Source organism: Polyodon spathula, chromosome 2 (assembly GCF_017654505.1).
Source record: "Polyodon spathula isolate WHYD16114869_AA chromosome 2, ASM1765450v1, whole genome shotgun sequence".
Lineage (NCBI taxonomy): Eukaryota > Metazoa > Chordata > Actinopteri > Acipenseriformes > Polyodontidae > Polyodon > Polyodon spathula.
In genome coordinates, this window is record NC_054535.1 from 83,183,127 (window position 1) to 83,200,418 (window position 17,292).

General features: G+C 39.9%; 1 protein-coding gene across 1 annotated transcript in view; it reads left to right on the forward strand.

Annotated features, from left to right (window-relative positions):
- LOC121302308 (fibrillin-2) overlaps positions 1–17,292 on the forward strand; it is a 104,770-nt gene that overhangs the window by 43,279 nt on the left and 44,199 nt on the right. Inside the window, exons 9-17 of the mRNA XM_041232177.1 lie at positions 6,612–6,764; positions 7,188–7,358; positions 10,315–10,458; positions 11,184–11,303; positions 12,030–12,155; positions 13,493–13,615; positions 13,983–14,105; positions 14,670–14,822; positions 16,184–16,237. Coding sequence (XP_041088111.1) covers positions 6,612–6,764; positions 7,188–7,358; positions 10,315–10,458; positions 11,184–11,303; positions 12,030–12,155; positions 13,493–13,615; positions 13,983–14,105; positions 14,670–14,822; positions 16,184–16,237 — 1,167 coding nt within the window. The remainder of the gene's footprint in view (positions 1–6,611; positions 6,765–7,187; positions 7,359–10,314; positions 10,459–11,183; positions 11,304–12,029; positions 12,156–13,492; positions 13,616–13,982; positions 14,106–14,669; positions 14,823–16,183; positions 16,238–17,292) is intronic.

The following is a 17,292-nucleotide window of genomic DNA, read 5'->3' on the forward strand; positions in this document are numbered from 1 at the left end:
AGCAACCAACTAAAGCATTAATTTGCGACCATCATTCATTGCATTGTTTTATGAACTCCAGTTTCCAAGATGTTTCGTTTTTAAAATTTGAATTTTTCTGAAAAATATTTGTAGTATTTCCTGGAATATATTAATTAGAATACAGTCATATGTTTTATATCCAGGAGCTTTTGAATGAAGAGGGGCCAAAAGTCTTTCCAGTACCTCAGCAGATGAGTTGAAATGATGGTGGCGCTTGCTGGAATAAATTTATTTATTGAAAAATAAAACAGGTTTAACAAACACGAAAACACAGGACACTGCACTCTACGCCAAAATAAATAGACAAACAAAAACGGACTAAACTTAACAAAATGGTGCATGGACAGACACACTGACAAACACGGTGAGCAGATAAATAAACAAGTATCGTGCTGGTCCTACCAGCACGCAATAGCAATTGTAATCTCCTACTCTCCCGTTCTCCACTCACCGAACACCCAACCCCCAATATGTGACAACGTGCATCTATATATACTGTTGTGCTGGGATTCAATTACCTATTAATTATTCACTTGAATCCCAGCACGTGAACCAATGTCTATACACCAACATTTAAACACACCACATGCAACACATAACAGATAATATACACAGGGGCAGGAACTTTGTCACATATACCCCCCCTGTGCAAAGCACACATGGCCTCAATGGCCACCTCCCCCCTTAAAAGCCCAAAAGTCCCGCCCAAAGTCCTTGGCCAGGACCGGAGGCTTCCAGGGGCCCACAGGTCGTAATGCTGTCAGCAGCCATGCTGACAGCGGGGTAGCATTCTCCTGCCAGGGTAGTCCTAGCAGCGGAAAGGCTGCTTGGGGTGTGGTCTCCTGACCTTCCCCCTTCTTCGGCACCAGCAGCTCCCTTTGGTGGGGCTTCAACCACAGTTCTTCCTGCAGGGAAGCAACTGCAGAGGGAGCAGGTCTCAGGACCTCCCCCACGATCTCCGGCAGCGAAACTGCTGCTAGGGTTGGTGGTCTCCAGACCTCCTCCCCCTTCTTTGTGGCCGGCAGCTCCCCATCGTGGGATTCCGGCCACAGTACTTCTGACTGTGATGCGGAGCGGCGGGCAACCCCAGGCGATGCAGAGCAGCGGGCAACCCCAGGCGATGCAGAGCGGCGGGCAACCCCAGGCGATGCAGAGGCATCCTTGGGCGATGCGAGGCTGGCATCCTTGGGCGAAGCGAGGCTGGCATCCTTGGGCGAAGCGAGGCTGGCATCCCTGGGCGAAGCGAGGCTGGCATCCCTGGGCGAAGCGAGGCTGGCATCCTTGGGCGAAGCGAGGCTGGCATCCTTGGGCGAAGCGAGGCTGGCATTCTTGGGCGAAGTGAGGCTGGCATCCTTGGGCGAAGCGAGGCTGGTAGTCAGGACAAGCTGGGGTGCGGGTGTTGGCTCTCTTTTCGGCCACTGCGGCCGGGAGGTTCTTCCCCGTGCTTCCCTCAGCAGCCTATGCAATGGCTGCTGAGGACCGCCAGCATCTAGTCCCTGTTCTTCTGGTGCAGGGAGAGGCAGCTCCTGCTCCTCTCCCCGTGAAGGAGGTGGAGGCAGAGGAAGCTCCAGCTCCTCTCCTCGTGATGGTGGGGGAAGTGATACCAGCAGGCATTCACCCTCTGCTGGTGGGGGAAGTGATACCAGCAGGCATTCACCCTCTGCTGGTGGACAGGGACCCAGCAGGCATTCACCCTCTGCTGGTGGAGGAGGCAGAGGCAGCTCCTGCTGCTCTACTCCTGCCGATGGAGGTGGCGGAGGCAGAGGCAGCTCCTCCCCTCCTTCCTGGTAGGGGCAGCGCACCACTGGGTGCCCAAACTCCCCACAGGCAAGGCACCAGCCCTGGTCCTCCAGACCACCGAGGAACTCCTCCAGCCATCTCTCCAGTCCCAGCCTTCAATGTTTTATTTGATTTTTATTTTTTTTCCCCGACACACAAAAAAAAAAAAAAATATATATATATTATTATTATTTTTTTTTCCAAAACTACAGTCCCCGCCCTGGTCTCACTCTAGGAGGCGTTGTTAATCCCACTTCGTACACCACGTGTCACAAAGACGGCTGGAGTGGGTGGCGTCAGACCAGAAGCAGGAAAATAAACAAAACAGGACAGATGAGTTGAAATGATGGTGGCGGTTGCTGGAATAAATTTATTTATTGAAGAATAAAACAGGTTTAACAAACACGAAAACACAGGACACGGCACTCTACGCCAAAATAAATAGACAAACAAAAACGGACTAACACTTAACAAAACGGTGCACGGACAGACACTGACAAACACGGTGAGTTTTAAATAAACAAGTATCGTGCTGGTCCCACCAGCACGCAATAGCAATTGTAATTCTCCTACTCTCTCTCCCGTTCTCCACTCACCGATCACCCAACCCCCAATATGTGACAACGTGCATCTATATATACTGTTGTGCTGGGATTCAATTACCTATTAATTATTCACTTGAATCCCAGCACGTGAATTAATAAAGTGCAATTCCCCGTGCTCACATATTACTACATTTTACTTGCACGTGAAGTGCTGTGCAATCCTCGTGCCTAAATACACATATACATTTTAAACAACTTGTGTTACACAGATCTGTTTATATCCCGTGTACCAATGACTATACACCAACATTTAAACACACCACACGCAACACATAACAGATAATATACACAGGGGCGGGCACTTTGTCACAGGTACCTTTAATCTTTAGTACAGATCCATGGTGCCAGTATGCTTTAGAAGGTAATTTAGTACAGATGGCATGGCAGACTATTGGAGACAAAGAAAAGAGTAGCTGTGTGCAGGAAAGGTCCTAGAAGTGCTCTGTTACTGCTGGTCAGTGGTAGGTTTGACTTACATACTGTCAATTAACCTACTTTAGCTGAACCGGTTATAGTTCAATGAACATGCCTTAGGTAAACAGGCAAATTGGTGACAGCTGTGGCAAGTTCATATTATAGCCTAGTGCCTACAAATAGTCATTTACAGTACTGTGCCAGTTTCAAAGACAGTGTTATAGTGACAAAAGGTAAGGAAATACTGTAAGTGGTCCTGAACAACTTTATACTCTCATTAGCAGCAGAATACCTAAACACATTTGTCAGGAACACATTTGTAGTGTAGTTAATGATCCTTTTGACATTAATATTACTAGCCCTGTAAAGCCAAAGAGATTTCTTGATTCAGAATGTTTGCCTTGTGAATGCTGTGCAGATTTTCTTTCCCTCAGCATTACAGGGAATTATCAAAACAAAATGTGACATGTCAATTATGTTTAATACCAGTCTTCCTATGTACTTTTCTATTTTCTGTTCCATTTCACATAAGTGTCTTTTTTAACTGTACATGGTTTTTGTGATTTATCTAATACTTGTAAAAAATAGTCTGTAAAAACTGAGCAGGTGTTTGAGGTGTTTTGAGTGACATGCTTCCTCACAACATAAAGATTCTACTCTTCTGTATAAGTTGTGGGTTGGTTGGAAGTGGTTTTTAAAGCACACCGTGTAGGAGAAAGGGGGGTATTAAGCTGCATTTCGAAATGGGGCGAGGCCATGGGTGTGGAAAATGGTGTAAAAAATGCAAACTAAAAAAAAAAAGCACCTTTTAAACCATTTCACAATTTTCACTTTTGACTCCATGTCCACGTACGATTTGTATCTTTATCCTACACATTTTTTTGTTAAATTAGAGAATAAGATCAGCATTAGTCAGACTTTTTTTAAGTGCATTAGTAAGAAATGTAGACATGCTAACACATTGTGAAACACTTGGAAGTCAGCAGCGTTTTAAGATCAAAATTCAGTCAAGCAAACTTAGCAGGCAATGAATCATATTGCCAAGGAGTCAAGTCAAGCATCTCAGTATACGTGATGAGTTTTTAAATTATTTTATTTTCCTGCTACACCCTACCTCGAAATAACATACACACAATCCATCACTCAGTGGACAGGGTTTTTTTCTTTATATTTTTTGCTGAGGAAGATGCGGTCTTAAAGGTGAAAGGTCATGTTTGGTTTGCAGATGTGACATTTCCATATATTCTGATATACTCATATACTCAAGATTGATAAGAATATTATAGTACAGGTAAGAAATACCAGGGACGTGTGATGTTTTTCAGTGTGACGCTGTATTCAGAACAGAAGAGACCAGTACCTTTAAACTGTAGTCTTAGCCATCAGTAACCAACTCTGATGTATTTATTTCCCTAGGTGGGCTAAATTGTAACGATGTAATAATTTGTATAGTGTATAGTGAGCAAAGAACAAAGGAATATGTGGGCCATAAAAAGGAATCGCCAAATGTAAGTGTATATTTAAATAAATTGTGTGTTCATGTCATTGGAAGTGTATGGGGGCAACATTTAAGTTGGATTAACCAGAAAGATTAGATATATTATTTCAATTGTTGTGAGGTACACTTTTAGCTGGAGTTTCTCCTACACTATTTGGTGCTTGTGTAACTTGTTCAGAAAAAAAATAACTTGCACCCTTATGAACAAATAAAAGCCATGGACTGTATTTAATAAGATGCTGATATTTAAACCTTGGGGGATTTATTCCTATTACAAAAAAAAAATAAGTTTATTGAAAGGCTCTATTTAGTAATAGAGATTCTCTTCCTACACACACACACACACACACACACACACACACACACACACACACACACACACACACACACCCACGCACACACACACACACACACACTTCCTCATATTGGACAAAAAGGGCTACAGTATTTCAAAGGTTCTCTGACCTACATAGGAAGCCGAGCCGTTTTGAATATTTAGATTTTCGCACCACACTGACAAAGGATGAGCCGAGTCTACAAAGGTCTCCCGAAATGCCTTCTTTTTTTAGTCCTTTATGGGAGCTGTCTTGATTCAACGTGCTATTGTCAAGCTAACAAGGACAAAGGACGAAGATCTGAAGAAATAGAAAAGGATCTCATCTTTTTCAGCTGAGCTGAGCTTTCTTTTTCAGTTCGATAGTATGTTGTGACTTAAGTTAAATAACCTTTGGGTTTCATTCCCCTGGCAGGCTTCTGTAAGATTTCACAGGTCCCCTACAGCAGGGCCTCCTGGGATAATGATGTTAAAGTAGCTACCAAGATTTTCGCAACAAAATGTAATTTAATGTCTTTTAGAATCACAGACTGAAACGCCCTTGACCTTGCAGGAGACAAAATATGAATGGAGATAATCTGCTGAAAGTCTGGTCAAGGGAGGTGGAATTCAGAATTGAGTTTCGGAAGTAAAAACATTTATTTGGTGTTTTATCTAGGTGTAAACACTTTTTTTGTACAAAGGGTTACAGAATTTTAAAACCTCTGGTCTGTATGATGATGGTAGTACATTTTCCTTCAATGCGCTTCGTTTGATACTAATGCTTAAATTCATATTTCTGTGAATTTTTATTTATTTTTTTGTTCCTGGGTAGTAAGTGTTATTTCCTAATTGCTTATGCCTCAGAAGTATAGAAAATGGATATTATTCCCCACAGACTTTGCTTTTGTGACCAGGACAGTGATATTTCAAAATATCACTATTTCCAATGGGAAAATGGGCAAATGTGTGTCTTTTCGTTCACATAAAGTATAAAGTAATCTCGAAAAACTACTCACTTCTAAATCTTTTGTAGTCATCTTTGTATTACTTTAGTATAAATACATGTTAATTTGGATTCATATGTTGTTTTTTTCTGACTTTATGTAAACGAAAAGACACACATTTGCCCATTTTCCCATTGGAAATAGTGATATTTTGAAATATCACTGTCCTGGTCACAAAAGCAAAGTCTGTGGGGAATAATGGCCATTTTCTATACTTTTGAGGCATAAGCAATTAGGAAATAACACTTACTACCCAGGAACAAAAATTGTGTTACATAGTGCTATCCATAAAAAAAAGTTCACTGGATCTGCTGAATATATTCCAAGAATTCTTCTAAATGGCAGATTTCTTTGTTAGTTTATTTAAACTAGTATCAGTTTTATCGACTATTTTGTAAAGCTTTTTTCCCCAGCACAATATTTGTATTATTTCTACTTTAGCAAAAAATGGGCACATCGGTTTATCCACATGAGTTCTTTCAGTGCTGATTTAGTTTTTCCAGTGCTTGCATATCATGCTGTGAAAACACACCAGTAATTATAGTAATAAATAATCAGATTTTCAAATAACTCTTACTCTCTAAAGAGACTTTTAAGAGAAAACAGTGATTCAGCTGACAAGAATCGTAAATGCCATGCCCACTGGTACATTTGCATTTTGGTTCTGAATTGACAAAAGCATTTGGAGGGTGAGGGGTCTCTAAACCACGAGAAAGCAAACATGCCATCGATCCGCTGAGCCTCCTGCATTTACTGCATAAATTAATGACGGTAGGCATTCGTCACAGTGGTTGCAGTGTGCAGTATTGGAAACAAATGATTCCAGACACAGTGTGCCATAGTGGAGGAATCAAAAACATTAATAGAATGGGAATCAAGATGGCGTGGGAAGTGAATTATTTGTACAGTATGTTTGGTTTAGAGCACTCCTTTACACACCAGTGTTAAGTTTCTTGTTCTTCCTCAACATCCAGATCAGAGGGTGGGAACCTGCTTCTCCAGCCTAGTTAATGGCCGCTGCGCTCAGGACCTAGAAGGACGCTTCACCAAGATGCAGTGCTGTTGCGAGTCCGGCCGTTGCTGGGCCCTGGGTTCAGTGCCAGAGATGTGCCCCGTCAGAGGCTCTGGTGAGGAAATGAATGTCTTACATTGTGCATAAATTCAAATTGGCAGCTCCACAAAAACAGAACATTTTTCAAGGCAGTGAAATTTGTTTTCACCTTTAACACAACTCAGATTGAAATAAACTTAAAAAATATGTTTGGCAGTTTGGACATGACACATGCCAGTTCAGATACTGATAGAATGTGTGACTCATTCTTGCCTAAAGTAGAAATCACGCTAGGTGCATTTATTAACATTTTCTGTGGTGTCTAATGGAGGGCAACATTGTTTTATTGTGCGTCAAGTCCCAAACAGATGCAAAAAAGAAAAAAAAAATATGCAGCCTTAGTTATCATGGGAAACTGAAAAAAAGCATTTTCTAAACATTGTTGTATAAACACTTTGGCCTTTGCTTAATTAAACAAGACGTCCCTTGATTTTTCCAGATGAATATCGCAGGCTGTGCATTGAAGGCATACCTGTAGGAGGATTTCCGTCTTACAGGCCTGAAAGACCTGGGGGAGGAGGAGACACCTTCAGGCCTGGGGTGAATGGGTTTGGTCCAAGAGTACCTACAAACGGTGGGAGTGGACCTGGACCATCACTCCCTGAGTTTGGTGAGCTGATGAGCCGGGTTCAATGTTCTTTATGATTCTTGTCGAGATAAAAGTGTTTCAGTGTGTAAAATAGAGGTAGCCACCATTAAAGGGGTAAATCTGGGACAGACAGGGAGTGCACAGGGAACTGGTGATCTTCCAAAGTGTTGGCAAGTCCCACACTTGGATTTTAATAAACATCACTGACAGGAAAAATGGTTTCCTCAAAGAAAATTCAAGACCAGCGGGCATTCAGTGTAACATTTTTATAAGTCAGGTAGATGGGTTCCCGAATGGCTCACATGGTAAAAGCAGTGCCGCATGGCGTGCAGGGTGAGTCATACAACCAGAGATTGCAAGTTCGAATCTTGGTTGTGCGAGGCAGCCGGTCTTCGGTGGGGATTCCGGGGGGCGCTGCATTGTCTTTGCCGCTCCCGGGGTTGGGGAGGTGGGATCCGGCTTAGCAGTGGCGTGCGGTGGGTTTTCAAGCAGGGCATGCAGTAATATATTAATGTAACATGTAACTCAAGAAATTAAAAACATATATAGGTTTACTCACCCTATTTATAGATGAAATCCAGCCAACATTCTTTCTTTACAAATTCTTCTGTAACAGCATCATAAAAGCTCTCCCTTTTTAGCTTGCTGCTACGTACACACACGCTGCAGTTGTCTCGACAACCGTATTTACAAACGGCACTCGCTGTGGTTGTTTGTTGTACACACACACCTTTCATTTCTCAAGTGAGTGCACTCCCTGTTTAAACAAACCACTGAACTCTGTCCATCATTACATGCTGATTGTGAGGTTTTGTGTTACAACATGGAGGCTGTGTTTTTGTTTGTGCTTTTGGAAGAAAGTACAGTACGTAATCGATTGAGAGCTCATCAAGCACAGCTATGCTCTTCTGCAAAACCAACAGAGACACCATTTTGCCTTTTCTGCACTGCTAAATACAGTGGCAACGATCTGCAGTGACGGTAGATCGAAACATTTGGGCGATCTTCCGACCAGAAGGCTGGTGGGAACGACTTGAGTGGTTTCCAAATGACTGGATAAAAAATGTATGCATGTCTAAGGAGTCGTATATGCGTCTTCGTCATTTCCTGAGACATTTCCTGTAGGGCCAGAACACACAGATGAGACGTTCGGTATCGATAGAAAAACGAGTTGCAGTTACACTGTGGCATTTGGGGATAAGAATTGTCCCATATTGTTTTATTTAAGTTGTAAAACCAAAAATACAATTTTTTCTTACTAGAAAATATTATACAACTGTACTTTGATTAAATAAAAAAAGTATATTATATGTATGCACTATTTACCATTGTTATGAATTTACTATTCATCAATATTACAAAATCAACTTGGCTCATCAGGCACCAGGCAGCGCTATATATATATATATATATATATATATATATATATATATATATATATTAGCCATGTTTATCACACGGAAAAGAAAATGTCTGATAAACAATAACATCACTAGTTGCGCAGAAATCCACTGAACGCCAGCTGGGGTTGTGTTAGTGTGGTTGGAATACACACACACACACACACACACACACACACAGTTAGTGCACATTAACTATCTGAACTGAATTAATAACCACACTTGATACTTGCTCTAAAAAGGATTAACTATTGCGGTTGTTGCTGCCCTTTGTAACCGAACTGTGTTTGTATACAAACTGCCTAGCCTTTGTGTGCACAGAGTAAGTTTTTTTCAATTGACATAACGACCAGTCCTGACAGACCTGATTGATATAAAAACATTTTTAAAAAACGTGCAACGTCAAGGTTGTTAACGTCGAACTAGTACGCATGCTTAGGCTGGCATGCTATTCTCACGCAGCATGACTTGGGCTGTATTATCTGCGCGTTGATGTGATACTGGAACCCGAATCACCTGACCCGATGCAGAGCTAGCGCAGCATGACATTAGTATAATAGCACAAAGAAATTCCAAACAATTAATACATGTTATATGTTAAAATATATATATATATATATATATATATATATATATATATATATATACATACATATATACACACACACACACACACACACACACACACACACACACACACACACACACACACACATATACAGGCGATCCTCGACTTACGACGCACGGCACTTACGACTCTTTTGCATTATTACCCTGCTCCTACTTTACGACATCGCTGCGGCATTTACGACATGGCGAGAACTGAGCCATGCGTCGTGTTAGCATGCTCAGTGTCCGAACCCCAGTACCTGTGGTCGCCCTGACTCAGTCTAGTGTTTTTGTTTTTCTTTTTTTTTTATGCACGTAACTGTTTTTTTGTTTTTAATTTATTTGCCGTTAACAATGTCTGATAAGAGCAATTGACTCAAAACAAAACCTAACCTGAACTCTGTCACATGATGAGGGGCTTAACTTCAGGCGATCGTATTTCCTGCTAGGAGTACAACATACACACACTGAATACGTCATTTAGAATATCCAATTATTTTTAGGCTTAGCTCACTGCTACCACCCCTCGCTGACTCGGGAGGGCGAAGATGAACACACATTGTCCTCCGAAGCGTGTGCCGTAAGCTGACCGCTTCTTTACCACTGCAGACTCACCTTGCAGCCACCTCAGAGCTACAGTGTCGGAGGAGAACGCAGCTCTGGGCAGCTTACAGGCAAGCCTGCAGCGCCGCCCTCCCCCAGGCATCGCTCGGCCAATTGTGTGCCACCCCCTGGGAGCGCACTTCCATGGTCGGCAGTGGAATAGCCTGTACTCAAACCAGTGACAACCAGGCTATAGTACACACCCTGCACTCCACGCAGAGCACCTTTACTGTATGTGCCACTTGGGAGCCCCCGGGAGAAGTAGCGTTTAAACCAGACATAATCCAACTTCTTGGCAGCAGTGCTTTCACTTTATTACAATTCAAGGCAGAGTTTTTTTTTTAATAGACCCACTTCTGTTACAGCTACTCTAAATCAAACAAAAACAACGGACATCTGCAAACACTTACCCAACCTGTGCCTGAATGGACGCTGCATCCCCACCCCAGCCGGCTACCGCTGCGAGTGTAACATGGGATTCAAGCAGGATGGGCGAGGCGAATGCTCAGGTGAAGACATGGTCTTTTCACTAATAAACACTGAGTATCCTATAACCAGGTAGTTTTGCTTCTGGTGGGGAGGTGGAACGTCAATTCAGCAACAACCTTTCAAAATAATAATAATCCTGTCATATGAAAGTTTATGGTACAGGAAACTTGAAACAAAACATTTGCACCAGTATCTTACAGTAAGCATTGAACGTTCCATTCAACCTAAAACCAGACCCCTTATACAGTTCCATTTTTTTTTTTTTTAAATGCTAATAACTAAGAAAAGTGATCACTCCCAATCTGTTATCAGATTGTACAGCTATGGCCAAAAGTCTTGCATCACCCTATAGAATTACCAAATGTTGCTTTAGTCAAATGAAACCTGATGAATAATGTTATGTTAACATATTGAATTGCATACTGCTTTGTAGTTTTCCATGTACTTAATGGAAAACTGACAGAAATTGAAAACATGTGACAATTTGAAATCTAACATGAAATACTCTACTACTATTATGGCTTCTGGTAGCCTTTTGCGATATCATTTTGTAGTTTCTTTTATGTGATGTTAAATAAAATATCTAAATTATGTACATGTATTTTTTTTTTTTGGTTTAGTTATGTCACAATCCTAGAATTCGAGGTAAATTCCGTAGCTGGATAGTTGCAGTTCATGCTTTGAAAATAGCCTAAATTTGGCATTGACACGTTAATAATTTCCAGCATTTTTCTTTTGTCAACAGATGTCGATGAATGCACCTCCAACCCCTGCACAAATGGAGACTGTGTCAACACACCTGGCTCTTATTACTGCAAGTGTCACCCTGGTTTCCAAAGAACACCCACCAAACAAGCCTGCATCGGTGAGATACCCATTTTTGACATGTGGCTTGTATTAGCTGGTTATTCTAAAGGCCCCTTGTCCATGTGAGTTTGGAAGTGTGAGGCGGGGGGACCCGGCCGAGGCTCTGGGGTGAATGCCACAGCTCTTTACCAAACAAGTCCTTTGGGAATTTTAACTGCCACAGAGCCATCAACACCTTCAGCAGCTGTCAGCACATCATAGGGCAGGTCTGTACTGAAGTGGGAGAACAATATCTAAGTTTGCAGTATGTGGAATTGGATCTCAAATGCGTCACCTACAGCGTACCAAAAAGGTAAACATGGAAATGCCCATGCTTTGTCCAGTGAAATCAGTTTTAATTGGTCCATGGGTTACCATTACATGTTCTCATGACAAACAGCTCACTGTTCCGTGAAGCGTTTTAAATATGTAAGGAAAGGCAGCACCATTGTTTTGATATGAGCATGTTTGACGTTAGCTGTCAGCTGACAAACACCCTGACAGAGTCACTGACTTCAATCCCTGTTCTCCTAATCAATAATAGACTGGTGGGTGAAAACATTTCTGCCACCATGTTAGTTACCTTCTTGCTTTGCACTGAATCACTGAAAATATTCTTAATTAAGTGCTCTTATGTACAGTTAAAAAAAAAAAAGACATTACCCATCTGAAATAGCAGGTACAGTCAAATATTAAAAGCAATTTCTAAAGCATAACTTATATTTTTACTATTATGTTTTGGTAGATATTGATGAATGTCTTCAGAATGGAGTTCTATGTAAGAATGGTCGCTGTGTAAACACTGAAGGCAGTTTTCAGTGCATCTGCAATGCTGGCTTTGAGCTAACTTCTGATGGAAAAAACTGTGTCGGTAAGCAATTCCTTCTATCCATTTTTTTTTTCCGATGCTGGTTTTCTCTTAATGTTATTTTTATTGCACTGATTCTTGTGAAATGGTATACTATGTACACATGTACTGGATTTATTGGTATTGTAGAAATGGATTTTGACTGTATTTGTCAAGTAACAAAACCTTGTGGTGGTGGTGGTGGTGGTGGTGTGGGGGGTGGGGGGTCGGGGTGGTATTATGTAGGAGTTTGATTCATTCACATAATACCATTTACCTGCTACGTTTTACTAGACCAGTTAAATTATCCATAATTATAATTTTGATTTAAGTTGAATGATTATTAGGGCTAGAAGTTTGTCACGGAAAATTTGTACGTAAATCACAGAGCAGTCACAGTCAATGCATTCAAAATCACGGAGAAAATGACAGCGGGAGAATAAAGTCACAGGGATCAAAAAGTAAATAAAATAACTGTCTTTAATAAAAGCATATTGTGGCACCTGGTGCGCACAGGTTCAGCAAAGAAGGAAGAGACGAGCAAATGAAATTTCAATGTGTTTTTTATTTGCTCTGCAACTTTGACTATATAACAGTAGTATTTATAAGCGCTGAACTAAGCAGAGAATAAAGACACAAACAGGGGAAAGGGTAAGCAGACGAGAAGCATAACACACTTTGGGGGCGAGAAATACACACATGACGATAACACAAAGAGGGTGTAGGGCAGACAAGAGACATATATATTAAATTAAGTGCAATTAAACAATCATTTCAATTAAAAAGAGAAAACTGTTCAATGTATGTCCCGCAGCGAATGCTGGCAGTTAGTATAGTATACACACACACACACACAAAATTATGAACTGTTAACATAACTTTCAAGAAGTATTTAATCGAAGAGCTTAGTTTGACTCAGAACAAAGTTGGAGGTAGTTCAACTATGTAATTATTTATTTGAATTAATAAATGATAAATGCATTTTTTTAAATGCGAAATTTAATGTTAATGAGAAACACTTTCCAATAAAATCACATACAGATTGAACACAATTTACTAACATCCCCACAAGTCACACACATCAGCAGAAATCGCGGACACTAGCAAAAGTCACTGAATCTGTGACACCCGCAACCACCGTGACTAAATCCCAGCCCTAATGATAATAAATGAACACTTCCAGTAATTTAAAAACATGTAAATATAACTAACACTTTTATGACAAAGTGTTACTTATAGGAAAGTAGATTTATAAAACTTTGCATGTGTGTCCTTTTACCTGTCCCGGTACAATGATCCTTTGAGCAACTGTGACGTCTGGTTACTGTGAAAGTCTTAGCCAGGCTTTTGATTTCTCTCAGATCATGATGAATGTGCCACCACCAACATGTGTCTGAATGGAATGTGCATCAATGAAGATGGAAGTTTCAAGTGCATCTGCAAACCTGGCTTTGCCCTGGCTTCGAATGGGCGCTACTGCACAGGTATGTGTGCAAGCGTAACTGCAAAAACTAGAGCATCACAGTACTTCTTTAAGGTTAGAAGATGACTTCTTTCTGAGAGAGCTAAGAGTGATGCACATGAAGCATTTCTCTTGTATGCTAATATTGTTTTGTTTAATAAAATATGGGCTTCGATGATGTCCACATCCTGGTTAAATGAATTTCAAAAAATACATTAAAGTGAATGGAATTTAGTTTGCAGCTGGATGCTCTGATTTAAAGTACTTGCACACTACAAAGCATTTTCATTTTTTCCACTTCTAGGTGACACTTCAAGTGAGTAAAGTAACTCACAGTGTGACAAGATTGTGTCCTTTTTGGTTCTTGACTCCTGTTCTTTTTGCCTCAGATATTGATGAATGTCACACCACGGGGATCTGCATGAATGGCCGTTGTATTAACACTGAAGGCTCGTTCAGGTGTGAATGCCTTGCAGGTCTGGCCGTTGGGGTAGATGGCAGATTCTGTGTTGGTAAGTGAGCAGTCCTTAGGCCTATTCCCTGACGCTGATGGTACAAATTGTTGTCTAATTCAAAGCTGACTGGTATTTACAAAAAAATAATAATAATAAAAGAGTCACTGGATCAATTAAAGACAGATATAGATTCCATTAAAAATGTATGAATCGTGCTTGTTACTGGTATTCCAAGAGCTCAGTAATGTGCCTTTCATTTTGCTGGAAAGCATGCACAGTAACGTAATAGGGAGACCTATTTTTTATTTATGTTATTTTTTTTTATTTACATTGTGAAACCAGGATATCATTTTCAGGAAGGCCCTGCATTTGTATGACTGAAATTTGTGGCTGACCTAAATGAATGCAAAGTAAAACACAATGTTGTAAGGCAATGCTCACAGTAATCTTAAGTTCCACTGAAACTGTTATTCAGTATTATCAGCCTGTCTAGGTCAACACCATAATAAAGTAGTTGTATTTTGTTATAAAACAAGCTTGATATTGTGAAAAACCTTTACCGCTACAGATTTCAAATACATGGTAAATAAACACAATTATTTTTATTGTCCCCAATTCTAGACACACACATGCGCAGCACTTGCTATGGAGCCATCAAGAAGGGAGTCTGTGTCCGGCCGTTCCCAGGAGCAGTCACCAAGTCTGAGTGCTGCTGCGCCAACGCGGATTACAGCTTCGGAGAGCCGTGTCAGCCCTGCCCAGCTAAAAACTCAGGTAAATAGCATTATTTATTATTTATTATTAATTATTGTTATTTTGGACTACACCAGCCACCACTTCCACTCTTATGGGGGCTGCCGTAACTGCACAGTCCAAGTTTTTAAAATCAGCATATCCGCATTTTATCCATGTATGCGTAGATGAAGAGATATTAAAACATTTGCCAGACATGGCCAACAATACAGGCATTTGTAACAGCACTGCCAGTAAGCCAGTCTACACTGACAATTACATTGAAATAACCTACACTTTCCAGAATCTTATTTACTGGGTTTAGTTTAGTTCTACCATGTTCTGTATTTCGCTTTAAATAACAGTTTTCGATAACACTGTCTGGTATCTAAATTCTGTATTTCACTATTGACTTCTTACAAAAGCAGTTGGGCAGGATATTGTCTGAGGTACTAGCTATCCCATGACTTTTGTGCATGCTCAGCACAAGTATCATTACATGACAGTACACTGGTGATACAGGGGAGGCTGGCCTCCTCTATGAAAAAAAAATCAAATGTGATTCATGCAATATTAACTTGTTTCTAGGGTCAGGTGACCGTTGGCAACTTGCATTAGAGTATATTGGAGTTAGGGAAAAACAACAGAGCTGTGCCTCCACCTAACTGTATAGTGTGAATTGAAGGTGTTGGTGTAATCATCATTATCATCCTACTACTATATTAGTAGTAGTAGTAGTCGTAGTAGTAGTACATGTAGTATAAGGATGTATAAGTATAATGATGGTGATGATGATGAATATTATGATATTTTTGGGGAGGCACTGCCTCCCTTGCCTCCTCTAAGGAGGCTCTACTGCTTGTGAGGTAAAATGAAGAGATACTTCACAGAATGTCAGCTGCAGTTATGTATGCTTTTATATGGTTGTTTCTGCTTAGTAACTATTCCAGGAAAAGATAGACAAGCTGCTTAACCCTTGGCACACACTATCATTTTTGAAATCCTGATAACAACTGGCAAAATAGTTCAATGTTTATCGTTTGTTTTATGAGATTTTCACTCAGAAACATTTGTCTGGCACCAACGAAACTCAGAAAAATGCATCTGTGTGTTTGAGTTTGGATCACCCTTACATTCCTTTTAGGCTTTGAGAGATAATACAACTTAAGAAGACAGGGCCTAAAGTTCTACACAGAAGATCAGGTACTCAGCATGTGGTTTCAAAGGACTGCACTGTTTTATTTCTGAGAATTACTTGAGTACAAACAGTAAATCGGTGTAGCACAGTAAAGTGCACTTCTCAATAACACCTAGAGTGCACACCTAGTATTCTTTAAATTGTAACTGTAAAATGCTCAAGAAATTGTAAGTCAAGGTTCTAATTTCTGATCATTTTCTTGCAGCTGAATTTCAAGCACTCTGTGGCAGTGGAATTGGATTCTCAGTGGATGGAACAGGTAAAATAATTCTACATTTTAATATTACTGTAATACCTGAACAATACTTTTCCGATAAACTTTGGTGTCTTTTTATACATGGTGGTGGTGTGAGACTCATGCATAATAAGATTGGGTGGTGATGCGAGGCAAGTGTATAATAAGATTGCCCTTGTAAAATAAGGTTAATGTTAAAATTGTGAACTAAACTCTAACACCACTAAATGAACACAACAAAACACCATCAATACCAAAACAAGCAACAGTGGTCTTCAGATTTCAAGTTTTATCTGCAGAAAATAATAAGCTACATACATTTAGTAAGAAATGACCTCAGACACGCACTCTCCGTGGGCAGTGTGGAGTGAGAAAGCAGAGCCTCTTGAATGATGAGGACGTCGCTCCACCGTCCAAAAAAGTCGACAATTTTCTTAGTAATAATGCATTTTCCATGCCCAGCATCCACAAATAGGGTAATAAAAAACAAAATACTGAAGTTTAAAATTGATGAAAAACACATTTGTTTTACAATTTGTTTTTAATTGTGTTTGTTATTCTCAACCCTTTTTCAGTTTTTAAAAATAATCACAGCTATTTCTACAATTTCTGTATTCTTCGTCACCATGTATTATAACAACTTGTGAACACCAAAACTGGACATACAAGGCTGTAATTTTATCTTGTGTTTCTGGTGACATGGATAAATAACTTGAGCTAATACACTCATGATTTATGTTACTGGAAACCCAAGGTAGAATTGTGCCTTATGCACAGTTGGGCATATATTATTATTATTATTATTATTATTATTATTATTATTATTATTATTATTATTATATTATTATTATTATTAGTATTATTAGTATTATTATTATTATTATTATTGTTATTATTATTAAAATACTAATAAATAATCCTATAATATCATAATAATATCATCATCATATTATCATAATATCATATCTATAATATAATAATCAGCATCAATAATCTATAATAATATCATCATCATCATATATAATAATATCATCATCATAATAAAATATCATATCATCATAGCATCATCAGTAATAATC